Source organism: Apium graveolens, chromosome 4 (assembly GCF_009905375.1).
Source record: "Apium graveolens cultivar Ventura chromosome 4, ASM990537v1, whole genome shotgun sequence".
In the NCBI taxonomy this organism is placed as follows: domain Eukaryota; kingdom Viridiplantae; phylum Streptophyta; class Magnoliopsida; order Apiales; family Apiaceae; genus Apium; species Apium graveolens.
Genome location: NC_133650.1, coordinates 315,728,196 through 315,746,113, shown reverse-complemented (window position 1 = coordinate 315,746,113; position 17,918 = coordinate 315,728,196). Strand labels below are relative to the sequence as shown.

The 17,918-nt window shown below is 33.2% G+C and overlaps 1 protein-coding gene and 1 pseudogene across 1 annotated transcript; both read left to right on the top strand.

Annotated features, from left to right (window-relative positions):
- Positions 1 to 9,569: 9,569 nt before the first annotated feature.
- On the top strand, positions 9,570 to 13,664 carry LOC141720275 (uncharacterized). The gene is made up of 5 exons (XM_074522623.1): positions 9,570 to 10,716; positions 11,056 to 11,227; positions 11,858 to 12,753; positions 12,805 to 13,135; positions 13,214 to 13,664. The coding sequence occupies exons 1-5, from the start codon at positions 9,570 to 9,572 to the stop codon at positions 13,662 to 13,664; spliced, it is 2,997 nt and encodes a 998-aa protein (XP_074378724.1).
- A 698-nt stretch (positions 13,665 to 14,362) lies between these two features.
- Positions 14,363 to 16,497, top strand: LOC141721867 (S-type anion channel SLAH3-like; annotated as a pseudogene).
- The last annotated feature ends 1,421 nt before the right edge of the window (positions 16,498 to 17,918 follow it).

Sequence of the window (17,918 nt, the reverse complement as noted above, 5' to 3'; positions counted from 1 at the left end):
CTGATCAAATATTTTTTTTAAAACATATTATAAGATTTTGGAGAAAGTTATATTTAAATAAAATTAATATTGGGGGGCCTCCACATATCTCTTCCAAATTAATTAATATCCTCATATTGTTGGAGGGACGAGTATTGTTTTTTCGATATCACTCACCTTTCATAATTGATGTCTAGTATATAGTATTTTTGACCATGAATTTATTTCAATCATTATAAATTATAATGAGATTAATTCAAAGTTATTTTTAAATTAAAAAACAACTTTTATCCATATATTTAGTTTGATCATTAAAGGTTTCTAAAATTAAAAAAAGTAAAATCAATAAACATGATGCTCAGTAAACTATTTTTAAATCTAAAAATTATGTAACGTGGTTCGGTCCCATGTGAATATACTGAATTGTTAGGATATGGGAAATTCGAAAATGGTACCATTGAAGATGTGGTAGGAGTGATATGAAAGAAAGCGAAAATTAAGTTTACAGGCCCGAATAACAAAGATATTGAGGCTTGTGTAAAATCTTTTGGTCGTGGCGCCAACAAAGAAAATACACATGTTTCCGCCTTCTAGAACAATATCTTATAACTACCAGAAAATTAGGTTGTCAAATCTCCGTAGTTACTAGAGAAAACTCGGTGTCTAATCATTTTCAGATCAAGGACAAAAGAAGAAAAATGTTGTGCTTGAAGGGATGCGAAGTGTTTCGGGAAAATAACAAAATTTATTTATAAGTTTAGCACGTAAACATTTACTAATTGGTTCTAAGGTCCTTTTGTTCTTATCTTGTCTTGAATTTTGTATTTGATTTTTTTTTTGAGTATTATCAATAATGGCAGTCAAATTTTTATTTACTTCAAAAACGTATAAACAATTAAATATCCAAACTAGAAAACAAATAAGCAGACCTGGGGAAATATCACAAAAACATGATTTTTGTAATAATGATCACAAAATAACTTATGATTTTATATAATTCTAAATTTATTGAAATTTAAAAAGTTTAATTATGAATTTGGCATGATACATAATTTGAAAAACTATCTCAACTTTTTTTCTAAGGTATCATAGAAAACTTTGAGAGATGAGTTTTCATTATTTCGGTTTTTTGGCAAAATTAAAACATTAAAATATTAATATTAAGATGAATGGATTATATGAAGTCGGAGTGTTTTTTGCAAGTAATTTTTTGTTTCCTTTAAATAGTCGCTCTGTATTAACCCCATTGCTTGCACAAGTAAATAAAACTCATAACATATACATTTGGCGTAAATTACAAGCATTCGTGCATAAATTAATAATGAGTATTTAGTTTAATATTGTAAATGATGTTACATTTAAGTGGAGATAAGAATTCATCACATATTTTTGTTATATTTAAGTGGAGATAAAAAGGGATCACATATTTTTTGTTTTTTAACCTATAAAATTTTGGAGGATGCTAAATTTTGTTAACGATCAAAGAATATCATAGTCTATTAATATATAGGTTTGGTAAATTTGTACCCGAAACAATTGATCAATTGTTATTTATTATGTTTGAGAGTTGTTTTGTTATGCAATAGAAAATTAAGGATATGATCGCTTTTTACCATCCAACATACAAGAACATTATAAGTTGTTAAGGATATTCTCAAATACATATCTCATGTGATATATATATATATATATATATATATATATATATATTGTTAACTACACGTCGTCGCCATGAATATTACAATATTGTACAGACACTTTAATACGATAGCAATAAAATTGGACTGAGACATTGTCGATTCCACATACAACAAGTTTCAATTACTGTACACCTATAAATATTGTACCTACACAAACTACAATCAGTATCGATAAATTTTTAACTCAAAGATTGCATCTACTCAAAATATCTATCATAATCAGAATCATCAAAGACTGCAAAGAAAAAAGCCGAAACACTAAAAAATATTTTATCAATAAAAAGTCAAAACATTGGGTATAAGATGTTTCGAATGATATTTTACTACACTTCAAATAAATTATTAAGTAGTATACATTTTATTTTTTACCAAAACTCGTACTAAAGTTTATTAAAAAATAAAAGTAACTTTTTTTTTGTCTTTTTTCATGATAAAATCTAAGAACAAAACTTTGTATATAATATTAATGGCCATATTTTTTTCTTATTTTTTTAATTTTTAAATATATTTACACTTATTTTAAAATTTAAAAGGTGAAAAAACTAATAATTAGACCACCTTAAGTGACTGTAAATGATAACTTATTGAGATCGGTGAACAAAATGATATATGTGCTCCATTTCAGTGACTAGTTTAATATTTAACACACTGAAAAAATCATTAAAATACTTGATATTATATCAAGAATATCATTCCGAAACTCTGTGCATTCCAAGTTTAAATCATAAATATATTTCGTTATCCAACACTTTGAAAAATTCAATGTCACATGTGTCTTGTAGTGTTTACCACTTACGAAAATTGACGACAATAATGATTATGGTACGAAGTTTAAAAAATATAAGGATCCTGAATTGCCCACAAAGATGGTTTTCCTTTTAATATAAAAAGATATAATGTTATCTACATCCATACTTTAGAACTTTGCATTTTATAATTTATTTTTCTTTTCGTAAAAGATATATAAATGTAATTGTATGTTGTTATGGATAATTGCAATTTTAAGTTTCCGGTGTAATCCTACTTCTTTCACATTTAGCTTGCATGATTAAGAACGCAGGAATTTCATTACAAAATAATTTTTTGTATTTAACATCTCACATTCAAAATGACAATCGATATGTATTTTAATGACTACTAGAGAATGACGCGTGCGTCCACAGGCTATTATGCTAGTTTATTTCTTAAAATTTAATCGCTGTATTCACTTTGAAGTCTCAAGTGTTAAGAGTGAGCATTTCCTGGTTCGGAACCGAGAACCGAATCAAACCGATCAAAAATCGCGGTTCCGGTTCGGTTTTTGTTTTTCTAGTAATTTCGGTTCTTGGTTCGGTTCGGTTCTTAACATTCTAGAGCCGTAAGAACCGAACCGAACCGTATATAAATGAATAAATACAAAAATATATATAAATATATGTATATATATTATATATTATGTTTTCTTATTTATAATATTTTAATAAATTTTAAGAAAAATATGATTTTTATTGTATTACTCGTTTCTTTAAATATTTATGGAGTTTTGAATATTTTTATAAATATTTTTATTCTTAAATATTAGAAAGTAATTGAATTCAAAATGATCCGCCACTAATAAAAATCTTCTTTTACTAAGTTACCGTTAATATGTAATCAAAACTAGTCAAAATTTAAAAAGTTAGAATACAATATAATATGCAAAATAAATAAATATGAAATGAAAATATAAATTCGGTTCTTTCGGTTCAAAACCGAACCGAACCGAATTTTACGGTTCGGTTCCGGTTCGGTTCTTACATATAAACGGGTCCAGTTCGGTTCTTAAAATATTCCTATTTCGGTTCTCGGTTCTTTAGATTCGGGTTTGGTTCGGTTCGGTTTTGACCCGTTGCTCACCCCTAATTAGTGTGACAGTGTCTATCATACTCTGTGTCATCGCAGCAGTGACGGCCCTGCTCGTGACAACAATTTTCACATTTTGGACGAAAGAGGAACTTAAAAGGTTGTGCTTGATTGGATCGTCAGTGTAACTTTATATCAGCTATGCCATGGACTCAATCCATGAGAATCACAATCTCCTGATTTCTTGTTATATAAAGAAGATAAGGATGGATCCATTGAGAATTGTCCGTATGCCTTTCCATTTGAGTTAAATATCAAAATGGTCACTAAATTGAAAGTCTATTATTCCCTAACAATACAAAAAGAATTACATAAGGGGGGTTGAATGTAATTCTGGCTACTTTTTCAAGAATTTAAAAACAGTTCTAACTCGATAAATATATAAGTGTTTGATTTGCAGATTACGGAATGAAGTAGTTATATAAATCAAAACACAAAGTAATAAAAACAAAGGCTTTTAAAACTTTTTGGTGGATTTGAAAGTATCCACCAGATATATATATATATATTAGTATTTTGAGAATATATTGTTAAAATGTTGTTTTTGTTAAAAAATAGGCACATGTTACGTGCAAACTTAGGGAAGGTTTTAAAAAATAAACATAATAAAACGATGATAATGAGAGAAACATCGAAGACTCACAACTTTACAGGAATTAAATTTCAAAATTAAGCTTGTGTTATTGTTTTAAGCCTCTGATAACATTAAACCATCAACCCCTTCCTACTATTTCTCCACTAATAAACCTAAATGTCTACTACTTCCACGTACTAATCCACGTACTAATCCTATTGCTACTAATAAATAAAGCATGTTGACTTATTCAAATAAATAAAATAATAACTTAAACATATAATTTAGATTAAAATCCCAACAATCTCCCTCTTAATCTAAATTTTCCTAAATAAATACTAGCAGCCCGTATGGCTTTTAATATGGATAACTTGTAGGTTAAAATACTAGCAGATTTTAATATAGATAACTTGTAGGTTAAAATATAAGGTTTTGTTTCGTTATAAATACTCTTCATTTTTATTCATAAAATTCGTAGGGCTCTTCTCAGCATAAATCAGCAGTCTTGTAAAATTTGTAAAAATTTCATCGCAAGACGGAATTTATTGATTCTGGACTTTTTGGAACTCTCCTTTCGTTCTTTACAACTTTCGTTCTTCGTGTTTTCCAAGAAAACATCATTTAGAGGGTCAAAAAGGCTAAATTCAGATCTGATCAGGCTTTGAGGTAAATACTTTTTGACTTACTTTTATTTTCGGAAAAGTTTTGCGTATAAGATATAAGAATTTTGTTTCAAACTGTATAAGACATAAGATACGAGAATCTTTTGAAACCCAGTCTTTTCGAACCCGTTCATAATTTACACTATAGTTCTGGAACTAGCCTTAGATAACCTTAGTAGGCGCACGAGTGTGCAACTTTAGATACCTATTAAGGGCGCGTAATTATTGAAATTTAGATGCCGACCACTGGAAAAGTGTGGTAAATAATTATAAGAATAAGAATAAGATGTCGGCTACTGGTAAAGTCTGGCCGTAGATCAAGACTGTGATATTTAATAAGAATATCATTTCGTTCTGTTTTATTTTGTTCTGATCTGTTATAAAATATGCTCTGTTTTGTTTTAAATTCTGAATTTTAAAATATAAAACTTTGGGTTGGATCTACTTTACAAATTATTTTACAAAATTATTATTGTTTTGAGAAAAATCGTTTTATTAAAACACGTATTGTTTTCCAGTTAAGTAGTTAGTCAATTTGTACTTGTTGGGCTTCGTAGCCATTCTTTTAATATTTCAGGTTTCGTTTAAGATTTCGAGTTGGATAGCATTGGAGTTTAGAGTACTTAAGATTGAATTGGATTGACTTTTGGAAATCCGTTAGCTGCGCTTTTGTAAGTCACATTTGTAATAGAGATTTGGAATTAGTAAATTGTATTTTGTAATAGTTTTGGATTTAGAATTAATAGTCCGGAAGTGCGGGCTGTGACAATTATATATGATAAGTAAAAATAAATTTAATATTCTTGATTTAAATTTCACTAAAACATCCAAAAAGAGTTAACTTGAATTACATTTATGTTTAAATAGTATGTATACATAATAATAATAATAATAATAATAATAATAATAATAATAATAATATATACAACAATTATAAGTGAGAAACTAGATTACAAAATTATGTTATTTAATGAGTGATGGCCCTATATAACTAAAATTGCAAAATAATTGTTTAAATTGCCGAATCCCGGATGAAGATGACCAAAATCCCGGATGGAGCTGACCAAAGTCCCGAGCAAATACGGTAAACAAATATTGTCTCAACTAAATACGTCACACATATCAGCGTATATTTGTTTCACGCAAGTCCATATATCGAATCAATTCTCATATGTGAATATCAACAACTTATCACATTCATATGCTAAATAGGATATCCTATAATTTTGATACATTAGAGTTAACAACGTACACGTGAAATGTAGAGTGTTTACTTCGGGAGCACGAGGGGTAAACCATGTACAAAAAATATGACAGCGAATCTTACATCCATTCCAATAATTTATGTATATTTACCATTTGAATTTCCAATGGTCTAACAAAGCTACGAGTACGAGAGTAGGGTAAAAAAATAACACCAACTGAAGATGGTGGAGAACTAATGATGCTAATTGAGATTTGAATTGACTTGGTTCATCAAATAACTTGTAATGAAAAATTATGATGTCTAAGTGTAAAAATGGAAAAGAAAGAGAAGAGAGGAGAAACTGTCCGGAGAGAGGTCGTTAGAGGTGGATATGACGATAAAAGAAGAATGTGATGATGTTGAGGGAAGAGATGAGTACATATTGTTAGAAAATGGAAAGTTTGAGGCATATTTTATATATGTTCTTGATATGATTTCCGGAAACTAACACTTGGAGGTTATTCCTTGACATGAGGACTTAAACTTTCATATTTGGATCTAAGATATTTTCTTAATGGAATCCATGAATATATTGAGACAAAGTTGCTTGTTTGAAATGGGTTATGGGGATTTTGTCCCACATTGGTATTGTAAAAGAAAGATATTGAGTTTATATAGCATCTTGTGTTAGTGTTGTTTACAACTACTAGCATAAGTGGAATTCTCATTTCCATTCAATCTAAGTATCAACATGTTTTTACTAGTTGCTGTAATTTGCTGTAATTTGCAAGTATTAAGTATGTTGAACTGCACGTATATACGTTTCAGCATGGAAGAGAACAGGAACCTGAGTTTGGAAATGAAGGATTCCCCTGATCCACTACCACCACTCATTGAATATTTGTCTACTCATGAATTGGAATGCTTTTATAAATATTTTTCTTCTTAAATATTAGAAAGTAATTAAATTCAAAATGATCCGCCACTAATAAAAATCTTCTTTTACTAAGTTACCGTTAATACGTAATCAAAACTAGTCAAAATTTAAAAAGTTAGAATACAAAATAATATGCAAAATAAATAAATATGAAATGAAAATATAAATTTGGTTCTTTCGGTTCAGAACCGAACCGAACCGAATTTTACGGTTCGATTCCGGTTCGGTTCTTACATATAAACGGGTCCAGTTTGGTTCTTAAAATTTTCCTATTTCGGTTCTCGGTTCTTTCGATTCGGGTTTGGTTCGGTTCGGTTCTGACCCGTTGCTCACCCCTAATTAGTATGACAGTGTCTATCATACTCTGTGTCATCGCAGCAGTAACGGCCCTGCTCGTGACAACAATTTTCAGATTTTGGACGAAAGAGGAACTTAAAAGGTTGTGCTTGATTGGATCGTTAGTGTAACTTTGTATCATCTATGCCATGGACTCAATCCCTGGGAATCACAATCTCCTGATTTCTTGTTATATAAAGAAGATAAGGCTGGATCCATTGAGAATTGTCCGTATGCCTTTCCATTTGAGTTAAATATCAAAATGGTCACTAAATTGAAAGTCTGTTATTCCCTAACAATACAACAAGGATTACAGAAGGGGGGTTGAATATAATTCTGGCTACTTTTTCAAGATTTTAAAAACAGTTCTAACTCGATAAATATATAAGTGTTTGATTTGCAGATTACGGAATGAAGTAGTTATATAAATCAAAACACAAAGTAATAAAAATAAAGGCTTTTAAAACTTTTTGGTGGATTTGAAAGTATCCACCAGATATATATATATCTATATATATATATATATATATATATATATATATATATATATATATCTCGTGAATCACATGCTTTCCTTGTCTCGTGGTAAGTCAATATGTAATTCTTCGAGATTTTTGTTGTACTTAATTGATACTGTGAATCACATGCTTTTTGATTTATTGGCATACTTAGATTTAGATATTAATGTGGATTGTCATATTTGTGTTGCTTTTCCAAATAAAACATTTTTACTCCCAAAAATGTTTGCTTGCTACATCTTTTTTTTCATAGATAGATCAGCTTTTAGTCTCTACATGTTTTATATAACTTTCTATTCTGCACTGATAGTGATGCAAGATGGTTATAAATCTCTCAATCTTCATGATTCAATTGAATGATGCATTTCATAGTTACAAGTTATAACCAATGAGAAGACCGACAAGCAACAATCACTTTGCTCCTGTTTAGCTGCTGATCCTGTTCTGTTTCTTTTGTAATGGTAGTTCAAATTTTATTGGAACTTAATTACTTTAATGTTTCGTAATTTTGTGCTCTCTAAGGTCTGTCATATTAGGCTTCTGCAATAGCAAACATCACATTGCTAAAACATAAATAGACATGGGAAAAGAATATTTTGGTGTTGCAGTCTTTTTTTTTTTCAGTTTTCTGTATGTGTCCAGATCTCCATATCAATCTTATCTTAAATCCTTAACTGCTTCGACAACAAACTTGTTTGATTAGGGTCATGCATGTGATCTTTGAACACTAGTGAGTTTAAGTTGATCAAAATTAAGTAGTTAAGAGGACAGGGCTTTTTTGTCAAATTCAAAGGATTTGAAGTGATAAAAGTATAAAACTGATATTATGAATTCATAATGTTGGACTCTTCGGAAGAAACTTCGTTAATGTCTTTAAAATTCAACTTTTTGTTATGTTTTTAGTCATATACTATCTATGTAAACATGTATACCAAGATAGCTGTTATTTAAGCTCTGCAGTACCATGGACGTATGTGCTATTGAACATTTAATTAACTCTGGAGTTTATAGTCCAAAACTATATTATTTTGAAAAGTCTTTCCCATTAAATATTTCGCTAAACCTATGTTTATTTGTTACTTCTTGTAGTTTACATGTCATTTACCGGCAGTCTCACTACTTAGTAATGTCGTTGCAGCTGTTAGATTATTACTCTTCTATCTTTTAGATTGGCTATAGTGTTAGAATGTCAAACTCTTCGAGATGCATAGTTAATGAATAAAACAAAAGAATAATGTAATGCAAATCTTCATCCAGGAAAAATGGTAGGCAGCTCGGTGCAATAATTTGTTATACATGCATGGTCAACTATTCACATAAGAAATACAAAGAAGTCTTCCTAAGAATCAGGGAGTCGTATGGCGTTGGTATGCAGCAGCTGTTAAAATGAAAGGCTGGGTTTTATCAATGAGCTACTAGTTGGAAGAGTCAAGTTTGAATGCTAGATATAAGGTAGGCTGCATGTTTTCTAGTTAAAATAATATGTAAGCAATGACATAAGAAGTTTGTACACTATAAATAGACATACCCAGGAACATAGCATTACTACAAAAATTTGAAAACATCAGAGAGAAAAAAAGAGAGTCATAACTCTTGAAAAAAAGAAACAAGGCCGCAGCCTTAGTGTTATAAACAAAACAAAAGCTGTAGTTTTTATTTATATATAAAAAGTGTGCTTTGTCTGTTTTATTATCAAAAATAATTATACATACATAGCAGCAGGTGTTTTAAATATTAGAGTTAGCCCATTCACGTTTCCAACAACTGGTATCCGAGCCAGCGTTCCGTTCAAGAAAATGGCAAATATGGTGCAACCAAATATTCCAAAATTAACGGCAATAAATTACGGGAATTGGAGTATCCAGATGAAGGTGTTACTGGGTTCCTATGACAATTGGGATATTGTCGAAAGTTGGTTTATTGAGCCCGCAGATGCTGCCGCTGAAGTAGCACTACCAAATGCCGAGAAGACGGCATTAAAGGAATCCCGGAAAAAAGACAAGAAGGCGCTATATACAATTTTTCAAGGTGTTGACGAATCTACCTTTGAAAAAATTTCAGATGCAAAAACGGCGAAAGAGGCATGGGAGATTTTGCAAAAATCTTTCCAAGGTGTCGAAAAAGTTAAAAAGGTGCGGCTCCAAGTTCTTCGTGGCGAGTTCGAAAATATTAAAATGAAGGCCTCAGAAAATATTGGTGAATATGCTACTCGTTTAAAAATAGTGACAAACGAGATGAAGAGAAATGGAGAAAGTCTCGATGATGTTCGGGTCATGGAAAAATTACTCCGTTCATTGACAAGAAAATTTGACTATGTCGTTACTTCTATTGAGGAGTCAAAAGATTTGTCCACAATTTCCATTGATGAGTTAGTTGGTTCACTTCAAGCGCATGAACAGCGGATGAACCAGTATGATGATACAAGCCATTTGGAAAAGGCGTTGCAAAGTAAGGTGTCCATTGTTGAAAGTTCAAGCAGTAGCAGTTCTGGTCGTGGAAGAGGTGGCTTTAGAGGTGGCTACTGTGGTGGAAGAGGACGTGGAAGACAGTCCTTCAACAGAAGCCAGAACACTGAAGGTTATCGTCCATCTGGCCGTGGTCAGAATTTTAGAAGCCGAGGACGAGGAGGATTTCAACCAGGTGACAAGTCTCAATTTCAGTGCTATAATTATAATAAATTTGGCCATTTCAGTTATGAATGTAGATCACCAAAAGTGGAAGAAAGGAGTCATTTTGCAGCAGCAAAAGAAGACAACGATGTTGGCACTGCTATGTTCCTCACTTACAAAAGAGACGAGGAAAGCAAGAAGAATGTTTGGTATCTTGACTCAGGGGCCAGTAATCACATGACTGGTCACAAGGAATTATTCACGGAGATAGACGACACCATAAGCGGAGAAGTTACTTTTGGTGACTCGTCAAAGATTCCGGTGAAAGGAAAAGGTACCGTCACAATCATGTCAAAGAAAGGTGAAAAGAAATATATAAATGATGTTTATTATATTCGTGCATTGAAAAATAATATTATCAGTCTTGGTCAGCTTGTGGAGAAAGGATATAATATACAAATGCAGGACAATTCCCTCATTATCAGAAATCAAGCTCGGGAATTGATTGCAAATGTTGAGATGTCAAAGAATCGTTTGTTTACGCTTGATATGCAAATAAATGTGCAGAAGTGCTTAAAGTCGGTCATTAAAAATGACTCGTGGTTGTGGCATTTGAGATATGGTCATCTTGGATTTTCTGGCCTGAAATTATTGTCATAGACAATGATGGTAGACGGTTTGCCAGAAATCAACGAACCAGAAAATTTGTGTGAAGCGTGTGTCAAAGGGAAGCAACACAGACAAAGCTTTCCCGTTGGAAAATCGTGGAGAGCCAGGAGGCCATTGGAGATAGTTCATATAGATATAGCTGGTCCATTTGATATTCCATCACTTGGAGGTAATAGGTATTACCTAACATTTATTGATGATTTTAGCAGGAAAAGTTGGGTGTATATCATCAAAGAAAAATCGGAGGCTCTTGATAAATTCAAGGAGTTCAAAGCACTGGCGGAAAAACAAAGTGGATATTATTTGAAGACACTCAGATCAGATAGAGGAGGCGAGTATACTTCAAACATGTTCAAAAGTTTTTGCAGAGCACATGGCATCAATCATCAGTTGACAACAGCATATACTCCTCAACAAAATAGTGTTGCAGAAAGGAAGAACCGCATAATTCTTGACATGGCAAGGAGTATGGTGAAAGCAAAGCACTTGCCAAGAACTTTCTGGGCGGAAGCCGTTCAATGCGCAGTGTATTTGTTGAATCGTTGTCCAACAAAAAGTGTCAGAAATAAGACTCCGAATGAAGCATGGAGCGGAAGCAAACCATCAGTTGGACATCTCAGAATTTTTGGGTGTATTGCTTATGCCCATATTCCCGATTAGAAAAGAAATAAGCTGGATGACAAAGGCGAAAAGTGTATTTTTACCGGATATGACAAAAGAAGCACGGCGTACAGACTCTACAATCCCCTGACGAAGAAATTAATCATTTCTCGTGATGTTGAGTTCGATGAACCAGATTACTGAAGATGGAGCGAGGATGAAAGAAAAGTTGCTGGTTTATTTTTCAATGGTGATGACGATGACGGTGATAACCAGAACATTGAAGATGACAGAGATGATGATCAAACTCCTCCACCAAGTCCAAATCAACAAACTCCTGGATCGACACCATCCACGGGAGGAAGCAGCAGTTCAGGGAGAGCACCACGAAAGATGCGGAGTCTGGATAATATTTATGAAGCAGCAAGTCCGGTACAAACATCCTTTGATTATTCCTTATTTTGCTTAATGGCTGAATGTGATCCAGTTACATTTGAAGAAGCTTCTGAAGAAAGCAAATGGAACAAATCCATGAATGAAAAAATTGGCGCAATCAAGAAGAATGATACATGGGAGCTCACAGATCTTCCAGAAGGACACAAAGCAATTAGTGTCAAGTGGGTCTATAAAACCAAGACGAATCAAGATGGAGAAGTGGAGAAATACAAGGCGAGGTTGGTGGCTAAAGGCTACAAGCAGAGATATGGCATTGACTATGACGAGGTATTCGCTCCAGTTGCAAGAGTTGATACCATACGGCTTCTGACAGCAATTGCAGCTCAGAACCAGTGGAAGATATTTCAGATGGATGTCAAGTCAGCATTTCTAAATGGTTATCTCGAAGAAGAAGTCTACATCGAACAACCTCCAGGATATGTTCAGAAAGGCCAGGAAGATAAAGTCTACCGGCTAAAGAAAGCTTTATACGGCCTAAAACAGGCACCGAGAGTGTGGAATACAAGGGTTGATGAGTATTTTCAGAAAAATGGTTTTGTGAAGAGTCCATACGAGCATGCTCTCTACACGAAAACAAATTCAGGGGGAGATATTATGATCGTTTGCTTATATGTGGACGACATGATCTTTACTGGAAACAATCCTGGTATGTTTGATGATTTTAAGAAAGTTATGACTAACGAATTTGAGATGACAGATATTGGTCAAATGTCATACTTTCTTGGATTCGAGGTGAAGCAAAACAAAGACGGGATTTTTATATCTCAGAAAAATTATGCGGAGCAGATTTTAAAGAAGTTCAGAATGGAGGAATGCAAGCCAGTGAGCACGCTAGCAGAAGCAAGCATAAAGCTTAGAATTGATTCAACGAGGGAGTCGGTAAATCCGACATTGTTCAAAAGTTTGGTTGGAAGTCTGAGGTACCTAACTTTCACTCGTCCAGATATTATGTATGCAGTTGGAATAGTTAGTAGGTACATGGAAAAACCGAAGCAAGATCACTTCATGGCAGCTAAAAGAATCTTGAGGTACATAAAAGGTAAACTTGATCATGGTCTGTTTTACACGCATTCTCAAAATTCAAAATTAGTAGGCTACTGAGACAGTGATTATGGTGGTGACTTGGATGACGGGAAAAGCACTTCGGGTTATGATTTTCACATTGGTTCTGCAATTTTTTCGTGGTCATCAAAGAAGCAACAGACAGTTGCCCTCTCAACATGTGAGGCGGAATACAAGGCAGCAGCAGCATGCGTATGTCAGGCTATGTGGCCAGGCTACATATTGGGCGAGTTAAATCTTGCAGAGGAAGGTAAGGTTAAAATTTACGTGGATAATAAAGCCGCTATTTCACTCGCAAAAAATCCAGTGTCCCACAGTCGAAACAAGCACATCAATATTAAATATCATTTTCTTCGAGAACAGGTGAATGATAAAATCGTGGAATTGGTGCACTGCAGGACAGAAGAAAATTTAGCGGATATATTTACAAAGCCATTGAAGCCAAATATGTTTGGAAAAATGAAGCAGAAGCTCGGAATGCAAAATCGAGTTTGAGGGGGAGTGTTAGAATGTCAAACTCTTCCAGATGCATAGTTAATGAATAAAACAAAAGAATAAATGTAGTACAAATCTTCATCCAGGAAAAATGGTAGGCAGCTCGGTGCAATAATTTGTTATGCATGCATGGTCAACTATTCACATAAGAAATACACAGAAGTCTTCTTAAGAATCAGGGAGTTGTATGGCGTTGGTATGCAGCAGCTGTTAAAATGAAAGTCTGGGTTTTATCAATGAGCTACTAGTTGGAAGAGTCAAGTTTGAATGCTAGATATAAGGTAGGCTGCATATTTTCTAGTTAAAATAATATGTAAGCAATGACATAAGAAGTTTGTACACTATAAATAGACATACCCAGGAACATAGCATTACTACAAAAATTTGAAAACATGAGAGAGAAAAAAAAAAGAGTCATAACTCTTGATTGAAAGAAACAAGGCCGTAGCCTTAGTGTTGTAAACAAAACAAAAGCTGTAGTTTTTATTTATATATAAAGAGTGTGCTTTGTCTGTTTTATTATCAAAAATAATTATACATACATAGCAGCAGGTGTTTTAAATATTAGAGTTAGCCCATTCACGTTTGCAACATATAGCAAGGATGTGGATAATTTAATACAGTTATTATTAACTTTTAACGAGTAAAGGATCGTTGTATTTTAAATAATTTATCTATGTTTAATGCACTAGGAAACCAAGATAGATCCAGCTGAGATCCAAAACTGTGATTTTGAGTCCCACCAGAGAACACGATCCATTTCCATCAGCATGCCGCCTTCTCCTACAGAAGACCACATGGAGGGGAAGAAAAGAGTTCTCTTTAGGGATGATTGTGAATTAATTTCCAGCAGCGGTGTTTCACATTCTCCACTTTCTACTGATATTCCAAAGATCAAACAGCCAATCTTTTGTTCACAGCGGATACCAAAAGGCTCTGCGTTAAATGATGCAGTTGTAAGTGGAAAAACTCCTGACCGCCCCCTCAGAAACCCCATGAGAAAGACTCTTACAGATAAAAGATACAATTCTTTTAAAACATTTTCTGGAAAGTTAGATAGACAATTATCAAATTTGCGTGGAAAGGTAAATGAGACAGGAACAACACTTAAAAAAACTACTGAAATGGAGAATGTACCTGTGCACCGATATTTTGATGCCTTGGAAGGACCGGAGTTGGATACTCTTAGGGTATGTTCTGATGACCTTTTTTTACAAGTTCTTCATGTTCTCAATGTATTTGTGACAATTTGCATATCAAGATTTAGCTTCTACTTGTCAAACTAAAAACCTTTATACACAGATCAAAAAGTAAAGTTTCATTTGTATGGAATTGTTACCTTTTACTAATTTGTGTGCATTCAAGCGTCATTTACACAATTATAGACATATTTGTCAAATAGTGTGCCTTTGCACGCCAGAAAATTGAAATTCATGTAGTTCTGGCTTTAGTTGAAATACTAATATGTTGTTCAATTATATGTACTGTCATCAAACTTACAGCCTTCAGAGGAAATACTGCTTCCAGACAATAAACTGTGGCCATTTCTTCTTCGTTACCCTATCTCTTCATTTGGTTTATGCCTTGGTGTCAGCAGCCAAGCCATAATGTGGAAAAATTTAGCCACAAGTACTACAATGGGATCTCTCCATATTAGCACGAAAGTAAACATTATTCTATGGTTCTTATCCGTTGTTCTTTTTAGCGTGGTCGCTTTCACCTACATTCTGAAGATTGTATTCTACTTTGAGGCTGTTCGTCGTGAGTACTATCATCCAATACGTGTCAACTTCTTCTTTGCTCCGTGGATAGCCTTATTGTTCTTCGCTCTAGGAGTTCCACCTTCTTTGACAAAAGACCTACATCAGGCTTTATGGTATGTCCTCATGACGCCTATCTTAATCCTTGAGCTGAAGATATACCGGCAGTGGATGTCAGGAGGACAGAGAAGACTTTCAAAGGTGGCAAATCCATCAAACCATCTTTCTGTTGTAGGGAATTTTTAGGTTTAGTATGAATGACATTCAGTTTAGTAATTAATAAGTTTAGTATTTTCCCCAATATAAATTCTGTATTTGGTATTTAAGATTCCTTCAAAATTTAACTGTCTGAGGTTTTGAGGTTTATATCCTCGTCATTTATAGGTTTTCATTGGCTTGGTGGGCCTACACTTTCCCAAAGACCGGTGCTGCCATTGCAACCCTTAGGTACTCACTTGAAGTCTCAAATGTTATAACCAAGTCACTGTCGATCATACTTTGTGTCGTTGCAACATTCACAGTGACAGCCCTGCTCGTGACAACAATTTTCCATGCTTTTGTGCGTAAAGACCTTTTCCCGAATGACATTGCCATTGCCATAAGTGACAAAAGGCCAAACTCTGTCCGAAAATGGTACCATCGAAGAAATGGTAGCACAGATATGAAAGAAACCGAAAACTACCTCAAGTTTACAGACTCAAATGGCAAAGATATTGAGGCCTGTCTAAAATCTTCAGGTTCAGGCGCCAATGAAGAAAATACCCATGTTTCAGCTTTCTAGAACAATATCTCACTGCATTACAGTACATGAGAAATTAACTGTCTTAATCTTCACATCTGCGAGAGAGAAACTCGTTGTTGAACCATCTTCACTTCTTGGACAAAAGAGGATAGAAGGTTGTGCTTGACGGGATGCTTAAGTGTCTATCTGTATCAGCTGTCATGAGTTCAACCCCCGGAAATCTCCTAATTTATTATATATATGTTTGAATAAGGCAAGGCTGGTGCATTGGGACTTCTCCCCTATGTGAACGCCTTCTGCAGTGTGCACGGCCTAAGAGGAACTCGGTATACAGTTCTTGACCGGATGCTTAAGTGTCTATTTGTATCAGCTGACAAGAGTTTAACCCCCGGAAGTCTCCTAATTTATTATATATAGACTTGTTCATTTGAACACTTCTCTGAAATATTATGTTTGAGCAATGTTACTACATCAAGATATTATATTATAAATATATATGTATTGTAGGTTATTAGGACCTCCTTGGTGGTGAGATGATAATTCCAAAACTTTTGGCTCAAGTTTATGTTTATAAGAAAAATAAGCGTTATTTTATTTTGCTGATAATAAGCGCGATAAGATATGCTGCAACAATCATCTGTTCAATCGTTTGTCTTATTTAACATATGATATGACATATAATAAAATTTGTGTGCTAAAAGATTAGCGAATCTTGTTTGAGATCATTGTAACATAGAAGGAAATGCACCTGAATATTTACTAATTTTTTATAATATAAAGTAACTAATCGACCAAATAAAATATACACATTGCTTTAAAATGAGTAGATGATTTTTGATGGGTTGGGCCTGACCCTGTAGTGCCCAGTAGTCTGTAATTATTAACTTTAGTGAGTTGTGACTTGTTGGTACATAACTTTCTCTAACTGGGCTTTCAGTTCTGTACTCAAGTACATGATTTATAAGTTGTTCCACAGTCTCTAATCTTGCTTGAATATTCATTTTCCTATATATTAATGCAAACAAGCAAGGTTCAACTAATCATACTTTAGCAAAAACAAAAAAGTTTCTAGTAATAACAAATTGTCCATAGTAAGTGCATATATATATAAATATGTACTGCAGCTCCACTAATTTTGATGCCCATAGTTACATATGGTCTGTTTTTAAAATTTGTAGTTATTAAGTTCATAGATTAACCTGACAAAAAAAGGTTCATATATATTAATCCAGTAGATATGCCGAAGTAATTTACAACTAACAATATATAAATTTGTGTAAAAATCGCATGCATTTACGAATAAATAAGTTGTGAGTATCAAGTTTAACTTTGTAAACAAAATTAAATTCAAGTTGGAGATGACAACTGATCAAATATTTTTTTGTAAAACATACTATAAGATTTTGGAGAATGTTATATTTAAAATAAATTAATTATCATTTTTTGGTCGGGCTCCAGGTATATCCGGTACACTACGGTTAGTTGATAAAAATTGATATTCTTGTGTCGTTATTGGGGAACTAGGGATGAATATTGGTTCTTGGACCCGTCATTTTTTCATGTATATTATATAGTAATATATTTTGAGCATATATTTATTTCGATCATTATAAATTATAATGTGATTCGAAGTTATTTTAATATTAAAAAAAACAACTTTTGTCCATACATTTAGTTCGGTCATTACAAGTTTCTAAAATAAAAAATAACAAAATCAACAAACAGTCTATGCTAAGTAAATTATTTTTAAAT

Bases quoted from the DNA above. Each gene is read 5' to 3' on its own strand.
- LOC141720275 (XM_074522623.1), top strand. From the start codon at position 9,570: ATGGCAAATATGGTGCAACCAAATATTCCAAAATTAACGGCAATAAAT. The intron at 10,717-11,055 runs GTACCGTCACAA...CAATGATGGTAG, and splicing joins GATTCCGGTGAAAGGAAAAG to ACGGTTTGCCAGAAATCAAC. The intron at 11,228-11,857 runs GTATTACCTAAC...AGATTACTGAAG, and splicing joins CCATCACTTGGAGGTAATAG to ATGGAGCGAGGATGAAAGAA.